The following is an 8,959-nucleotide window of genomic DNA, read 5'->3' as shown; positions in this document are numbered from 1 at the left end:
ACCCTAGAGTTTAGTATAGTGCTTGGCCATAGTAAGTGCATAAGCAAATACCACAACCATTATTATTAAGTGGTGCACATATGCCCACTTGAACTCTCCTACCCATTGCCCCCAAACTCAGAATTTTATTGATAACTTTTTACCTTATTCATTATTTAAGGTTGGTGGGCATAGAACTAAATTTGGAGGCTGGAGAGTGATGCAGGCTGGAAGGGTTATTTGGGGATGGAGAGCAGGACCCCCTTCTCCAACCAAGATGAATGCATCCATGGCCTTTTGAATGCCAATACAATATGCCCCTGAAGACTGTAAACTCCTTGTCAGCAGGAATAGTGCCTATCAATTCTGTCCTAAGTACAGTGTTCTACACATAGTAATCACTCAATAAATGATTGATTTTAAGTTCTTTGTGGGCAGGGAACTTGTCTACCAACTCTTGTTATATCATACTTTCCCAAGCAATTATTACAGTGCTCTGCACACAGTAAATGTTCAATAAGCACCACTGATTAACTATTTGGCTGATAAAGCTGTGATCCCTCCTCCCAGTGACCTTTTTCCAAGGTGCTTCTAAAATGAGTTAGAGTGGTAGCTAAAAGGAGCTGGGAAAATATGTTTCGAGGACATGACAGGTATCAGGGTAATAATGATGGTATTTGTTAAGTACTTACTATGTACTAAGCAGCAGTGGGGCAGAATCAAGATAATCCGTGTGAGAAGTAGTGTGGCCTACTGGACAAAGCATCGGGCTAGGAATCAGAAGGACTTGGGTTCTAGTCTTGGATCCACCACTTGAATTCTGTGTGACCTACAGCGAGTCATGGCATAGTGATTAGAGCATGGGCTTGGGAGTCAGAAGGGGTTGATGATGATGATGATGGTATTTGTTAAGAGCTTACTATGTGCCAAGCATTGTTCTAAGCACTGGGGGAGATACAAGGTAATCAGGTTGTCCCACATGGGACTTACAGTCTCAATCCCCATTTTCCAGATGAGGGAACTGAGGCACAGAGAGGTTAAGTGACTTGCCCAAAATCACACAGCTGACAAGTGGTGGATCTGGGACTAGAACCCACGACCTCTGACTCCCAAGCCTGTGCTCTTTCCAGTAAACCACGCTTGTGGGGACTGTGAGCCCCATGTGGGACAACCTGAGAAGGAGCGTGGCTCAGTGGCCCCTCCCATCCTCTTACTGTGGGGGTTCCCCAAGGTTCAGTGCTTGGTCCCCTTCTGTTCTCAATATACACTCACTCCCTTGGTGACCTCATTCGCTCCCACGGCTTCAACTATCATCTCTACGCTGATGACACCCAGATCTACATCTCTGCCCCTGCTCTCTCCCCCTCCCTCCAGGCTCGCATCTCCTCCTGCCTTCAGGACATCTCCATCTGGATGTCCGCCCGCCACCTAAAGCTCAACATGTCGAAGACTGAGCTCCTTGTCTTCCCTCCCAAACCTTGTCCTCTCCCTGACTTTCCCATCTCTGTTGATGGCACTACCATCCTTCCCGTCTCACAAGCCCGCAACCTTGGTGTCATCCTCGACTCCGCTCTCTCATTCACCCCTCACATCCAAGCCGTCACCAAAACCTGCCGGTCTCAGCTCCGCAACATTGCCAAGATCCGCCCTTTCCTCTCCATCCAAACCGCTACCCTGCTCATTCAAGCTCTCATCCTATCCTGTCTGGACTACTGCACTAGCCTTCTCTCTGATCTCCCATCCTCGTGTCTCTCTCCACTTCAATCCATACTTCATGCTGCTGCCCGGATTATCTTTGTCCAGAAACGCTCTGGACATATTACTCCCCTCCTCAAAAACCTCCAATGGCTACCGATCAATCTGCGCATCAGGCAGAAACTCCTCACCCTGGGCTTCAAGGCTCTCCATCACCTCGCCCCCTCCTACCTCACCTCCCTTCTCTCCTTCTACTGCCCAGCCCGCACCCTCCGCTCCTCCACCACTAATCTCCTCACTGTACCTCGCTCTCGCCTGTCCCGCCATCGACCCCCGGCCCACGTCATCCCCCGGGCCTGGAATGCCCTCCCTCTGCCCATCCGCCAAGCTAGCTCTCTTCCTCCCTTCAAGGCCCTGCTGAGAGCTCACCTCCTCCAGGAGGCCTTCCCAGACTGAGCCCCTTCTTTCCTCTCCCCCTCGTCCCCCTCTCCATCCCCCCGTCTTACCTCCTTCCCTTCCCCACAGCACCTGTATATATGTATATATGGTTGTACATATTTATTACTCTATTTATTTATTTATTTATTTATTTTACCTGTACATTTCTATCCTACTTATTTTATTTTGTTGGTATGTTTGGTTCTGTTCTCTGTCTCCCCCTTTTAGACTGTGAGCCCACTGTTGGGTAGGGACTGTCTCTATGTGATGCCAATTTGTACTTCCCAAGCGCTTAGTACAGTGCTCTGCACATAGTAAGCGCTCAATAAATATGATTGATTAAAATATGATTGATTCTCTGTGCCTCAGTTGCCTCATCTGTAAAATGGGGATTAAGACTGTGAGCCTCCCGAGGGACAATCTGATTACCTTGTAACTTCCCCAATGCTTAGAACAGTGCTTTGCATGTAGTAAGCGTTTAATAAATGCCATCATTATTATCATTTATTACCTTGTATCTACCCCAGCGCTCAGAACAGTGCTTGGCACATAGTAAGTGCTTAACAAATATCATTATTATTATTCTCTGTGCCTCAGTTACCTCACTTGTAAAAATGGGGATTGACAGTGAGCCCCATGTGGTACATGGACTGTGTCCAAGCTTGTATGTACCCCAGGGCTTAGTACAGTGCCTGGCCATAGTAAGGGCTTAATAAATACCATGTAAAAAAAAAATCTGGTCAGACATTGCCCCTGCTCCATATGGGGCTCACAGTCTGAATAGGAGGGAGAAAGGGTAGGATCAATTGGGAGGTTAAAAAAAAATAATTGAAGCATTTGTTAATTGTATAAGGATTCAGGCAAAATCCTTCGAAGGCTTGAAGCTATCCGTGCCTCCCCTCCTTGCCCAACCAAGCTGATAAAACCAGCCAATTTACACTGAGAAGCGCTAAGGGGATACAGAGCACTAGGGAAGCAGCGTGGCTCAGTGGAAAGAGCCCGGGTTTAGGAGCCAGAAGTCGTGGGTTCTAATACCGCCTCTACCACTTGTCAGATGGGTGACTTTGGGCAGGTGACAACTTCTCTGTGCCTCAGTGACCTCATCTGGAAAATGGGGATGAAGAATGTGAGCCCCACCTGGGAGAACCTGATAATAATAATAACGGCATTTGTTAAGCACTTACTATGTGCAAAGCACTGTTCTAAGCACTGGGGGGGATACAAGCTGTTGTCCCACGTGGGGCTCACAGTTTTCATTCCCATTTTCCAGATGTGGTAACAGGCTCAGAGAAGTTAAGTGACTTGCCCAAGGTCACACAGCAGACAAGTGGCGGAGTCGGGATTAGAACCCATGACCTCGGACTCCTAAGCATGGGCTCTTACCACTGGGCCACGCTGCTTCTCCTACACTGATGACCTTGTATCTTCCCCAGCGCTTAGAACAGCGCTTGGCACACAGTAAGCGCTTACTATGAAGGAGCGTGGCTCAGTGGAAAGAGCACGGGCTTTGGAGTCAGAGGTCATGGGTTCAAATTCAGACTCTGTCAATTGTCAGCTGTGTGACTTTGGGCAAGTCACTTCGCTTCTCCGTGCCTCAATTCCCTCATCTGGAAAATGGGAATGAAGACTATGAGCCCCCCGTGGGACAACCTGATCACCTTGTAACCACCTCAGCGCTTAGAACAGCGCTTGGCACAGAGTAAGCGCTTACTATGAAGCAGCATGGCTCAGTGGAAAGAGCCCGGGCTTTGGAGTCAGAGGTCACGGTTCAAATCCCGTCTCTGCCACTTGTCAGCTGTGTGACTTTGGGCAAGTCACTTCACTTTTCCGTGCCTCAGTTCCCTCATCTGGAAAATGGGGATGAAGACTGTGAGCCCCACGTGGCTTGTAACCTCCCCGGCGCTTAGAACAATGCTTTGCACATAGTAAGCGCTTAATAAATGCCATTATTATTATTATTATTATTATAACAGTGCTTTGCACATAGTAAGCGCTTAATAAATGCGATGATGATTATTACTCTACAGAGCAAGAACCGTCTCTATATGTTGCCGACTTGCACTTCCCAAGCGCTTAGTACAGTGTTCTGCACACAGTAAGTGCTCAATAAATACCTCTGAATAAATGAATGAACAAGAAGGGCAGGGAGAGGCCCCGGCGAACTCTCGCAATGGGTGGGGGCCGGATCTCGTTTGGTTGCCTAGCGACGGGAAGACGCTGAACGGGCGCCCATGGACCCTGCTGCCGGGGCCGGGGCCGATGCTGGGTCCGGATCCGGGCGGATCTCCAAGGCCACCGGCGAGCTGGACGCCCTGAGGCGGCGGGCCGTGGACTATTACCGGGAGAACGAGGTTCCGAGCCGGCTGGAAGAGCTGCTCAATTCCACCTTCTACCTCCAGCCCCCGGACGTCTACGGACATCTGGTAGGGGACTGGCGCGCATACGCAGCGCGGTCCAGCAGGGTCCTCCGGCTAATAATAATAATAATAATAATAATAATAATAATAATAGCATTTGTTAATAATAATAATGATGACATTTACTAAGCGCTTACTATGTGCAAAGCACTGTTGTAAGCGCTGGGGAGGTTACAACCTGATCACCTTGTAACCTCCCCAGCGCTTAGAAAACTCTTTGCAAATAGTAAGCACTTAATAAATGCCATCATTATTATTATTATCAGGTTGTCTCACGCGGGGCTCACAGTCTTCAACCCCATTTTACAGATGAGGTAACTGAGGCACAGAGAAGTGAAGTGACTTGCCCAAAGTTACACAGCTGACAAGCGGCGGAGCTGGGATTGGAACCCATAACCTCTGACTCCCAACCCCGTGCTGTTTCCACTGAACCAAGTGCTTACTATGTGCAAAGCACTGTTCTAAGCGCTGGAATGATGATGATGGCATTTGTTAAGCGCTTACTATGTGCCAAGCACTGTTCTAAGCGCTGGAATAATAATAATAATGGTATTTGTTAAGCGCTTACTATGTGCAAAGCACGGTTGGAAGCGCTGGGAGGGATACAAGGTGATCAGGTTGTCCCAGGTGGGGCTCACAGTCTTAATCCCCATTTTCCAGTGAGGTAACTGAGGCACAGAGAAGTTAAGTGACTTGCTCAAAGTCACACAACCTACAAGTGGCGGAGCCGGGATTAGAACCCATGACCTCTGACTCCCGAGTCCGGGCTCTTTCCACTGAGCCACGCTGTTGGCATTTGTTAAGCGCTTACTATGTACTAAGCACTGTTCTAAGCGCTGGAATGATGATAATGGCATTTGTTAAGCGCTTACTATGTGCAAAGCACTGCTCTAACCTCTGGGGAAGTTACAAGGTGATCAGGTTGTCCCACGTGGGGCTCATGGTCTTAATCCCCATTTTACAGAGGAGGTCACTGAGGCACAGAAAAGTTGTGAATGTTGAATAATGGTATCTAAAGGACCGCTCTATTACTTGAAATTGAGCTGGTCTTGACTAGCGGGGGCAATCTCTGCTGCTCAACGCCTCTCCCTACTAGTGCTGGGTTCATTCATTCAATCGTATTTATCGAGAGCTTACTGTGTGCAGAGCCCTGGACTAAGCGCTTGGAAACTACAATTCGGCAACATATAGACGGTCCCTAAAATAGGAAATAAATAATGGCATTTGCCAAGTGCTTACTATGCGCAAAGCACTGTTCTAAGCGCTGGGGAGGATACAAGGCAATCAGGCTGTCCCACGGGGGGCTTCCAGTCTTAATCCCCATTTTACAGGTAATAATAATAATAATGATGATGATAATGGTATTTGTTAAGCGCCTACCGTGTGCCAAGCACTGTTCTGAGCACTATCCCACGGGGGGCTCACAGTCTTCCTCCCCATTTTCCAGATGGGGGAACTGAGGCACAGAGAAGTTAAATGACTTGCCCAAAGTCACACAGCTGACAATAATAATAATAATAATAATAACAATAACGGTATTTGTTAAGTGCTTACTATGTGCCAGGCCAAGCACTGCTCTGAGCACTGGGGCCGATACAAGGAAATCAGGTTAACCCGCGTGGGGCTCACAGCCTTAATCCCCATTTTACATATAATTATAATGATAGTAATAATAATGATGGCATTTGTTAAGTGCTTACTATGTGCCAGGCACTGTTCTAAGCGCTGGGGATACAAGGTGATCAGGCTGTCCCACGGGGGGCTCACAGTCTTCCTCCCCATTTTACAGATGAGGGAACTGAGGCACAGAGAAGTTAAGTGACTTGCCCAAAGTCACACAGCTGATAATAATAACAATAACAATAATGGTTTTTGTTAAGCGCATACTATGTGCCAAGCCAAGCATTGTTCTGAGCGCTGGGGCACATACAAGGAAATCAGGTTATCCTGCATGGGGCCCACAGTCTTAATCCCTATTTTACAGATCATTCATTCATTCAATCATATTTATTGAGCGCTTAATATGTGCAGATAATAATAACAATAATAATGATAATAATGGCATTTGTTAAGTGCTACTATGTGCCAAGCACTATTCTAAGCGCTGGGAAGGATACAAGGTGTTCAGGCTGTCCCACGGGGGGCTCACAGTCTGCCTCCCCATTTTACAGATAAGGGAACTGAGGCACGGAGAAGTTAAGTGACTGGCCCAAAGTCACACAGCTGACCATTCATTCATTAAATCGTATTTATTGAGCGCTTACTGTGTGCAGAGCACTGTACTAAGCGCTTGGGAAGTATAAATTGGCAACATATAGAGACGGTCCCTGCCCAACAATGGGCTCACAGTTTAGAAGGGGGAGACAGACAACAAAACAAAACAAGTAGACAGGTGCCAATACCATCAGAATAAAAAGAATTATAGCTATATACACATCATTAATAAAATAAAGAGTAATAATTATGTACAAATATACACAATAATAATAATAACAATAACAATAATGGTATTTGTTAAACGCTTACTTTGTGCCAAGCCAAGCACTGTTCTGAGCACTGGGGCAGATACAATGAAATCAGATTATCCCGCGTGGGGCTCACAGTCTTAATCCCCATTTTACAGATAATAATAATAATAATAATGATATTGGTTAAACATTTACTATGTGCCAAGCACTGTTCTAAGCACTGGGGTAGATACAAGGAAATCAGGTTATCCCACGTGGGGCTAACAGTCTTAATCCCCATTTAACAGATAATAATAATAATGATAATAATAATGATGATGAAGATGGTATTTGTTAAGCATTTACTATGTGCCAAGCACTGTTCTGAGATACTGGGGCAGATAGAAGGAAATCAGGTTGTCCCACATAGAGTTCACAGTCTTAATTCCCATTTTCCAGATGAGGGAACTGAGGCACAGAGACTTGCCCAAAGTCACACGGCTGACAAGTGGTGGAGATGGGAGATGGTAGAGATGGGATTAGAACCCACGACCTCTGACTCCCAAACCTGGGCTCATACCACTAAGCCACGTTGAGCAGCGGCTGGTGGGGGAAAGCACGGGGAAGATGCGTTTTTCTAGTGGGAAGCCTCCAATGTCCCCTTTATGTGTGCACCATAAGTCAGTGTGGCCTAGTGGAAAGGTCACAGGACTGGGAAAGGACCTGGGTTCTAAGCCAACCTCTGCCACTTAATCATAATTATGGTACTTGTTAAGTGCTTACTATGTGCCAAGCACTGTTCTATGCACTGGGGTAGATACAAGGTAATCAGGTTGTCCCACGTGGGGCTCACAGTCTTAATTCCCATTTTGCAGATGGAGTAACTGAGAGACAGAGAAGGTAAGTGACTTGCCCAAGGTCACACAGCAGACAAGTGACAGAGCTGGGATTAGAACACACACCCTCTGACTCCCAAACTCGTGCTCTTACCACTAGGCCATGCTGCTTCTTTGCTGTGTGACCTTGAGCAAGTCACTTAACTTCTTTGTGCCTCAAAACACCTCATCTGTAAAATGGGGATTAAGATTGTGAGCCCCAAACTTTCCCCTCCTCAAGACTGTAAACTCGCTGTGGATAGGGAACATGTCTGTTTATTGTTGTATTATAGTCTCCCAAGTGCTTAGTACTGTGATCTGTACAAAATAAGTGTTAAATAAATATGACAATGAATGAAATGGACTGTATCAATCAGTGGTATATAATGAGTACTTACTATATGAAGAGCACTGTGCTTGGGAGAGTACAGTGCAACAGAATTAGCAGGTTGCCTATAATGATCTTATGTCCAACCTCTTAATTTGTATATTACACCCCCTAGCCCCGCACCCCCCAGCCCATGTGCTTAGTACAGTGCCCAGTCCATAGTAAAGCCATAACAAATACCATTTTAAAAAAAAATCTGGATGCTGTCATCAAAATGCCAAGATTTTAGCATCTGGGCACAGAACAGTACCAAGGGAGATGCTTGAAATGTATATGGTGAAGTAGTTAGAGAAACAGGATGCAATCCTTACCTTGTGTAAAGCTTTCCTTTAATTTTATAAAAAAAATTCTATTAGCAGTTAGTACAAACATAATTACATGAAAAACACACCCATAAAAAATAGCCCTCTTTATTTGTGCCTTTGCTTTACCATTGCCTTCTTCAGTATATCATGTCCCTCCTCTGACTTCCAAAACTACTCATTCCTGCTCTAACATAAAATTTGGATCCCATTTACAAGTTTCAGCTACTAACCCACTTTGTACTTTTCAAGCTTTTGTGTATCTTGTACATTAAAATCTTCAGGTGTGGATCCCCACACCACTTTTGTGCATATCCTTATACTCTATTTCCCATATATGATGTATTTTTATGTCAGCCGTCCCCTGCAGACTGTAAATGTTTTGGGGCCAGGCACTGGGCTACCAACTCTGTTGTAT

The 8,959-nt window shown here is 46.0% G+C and overlaps 1 protein-coding gene across 1 annotated transcript in view; it reads left to right on the top strand.

Moving 5' to 3' along the window:
• The first annotated feature begins 625 nt into the window (after positions 1-625).
• Positions 626-8,959, top strand: part of ENO4 (enolase 4) — a 43,258-nt gene continuing 34,924 nt past the window's right edge. The window contains exons 1-2 of the mRNA XM_038758612.1: positions 626-640; positions 4,317-4,535. Coding sequence (XP_038614540.1) covers positions 626-640; positions 4,317-4,535 — 234 coding nt within the window. The remainder of the gene's footprint in view (positions 641-4,316; positions 4,536-8,959) is intronic.

Source organism: Tachyglossus aculeatus, chromosome 16 (genome assembly GCF_015852505.1).
Source record: "Tachyglossus aculeatus isolate mTacAcu1 chromosome 16, mTacAcu1.pri, whole genome shotgun sequence".
NCBI classification, from domain to species: Eukaryota; Metazoa; Chordata; class Mammalia; order Monotremata; family Tachyglossidae; genus Tachyglossus; species Tachyglossus aculeatus.
The sequence above is the reverse complement of the archived record's forward strand: the minus strand, read 5'-3'. Positions and strand labels throughout refer to the sequence as shown.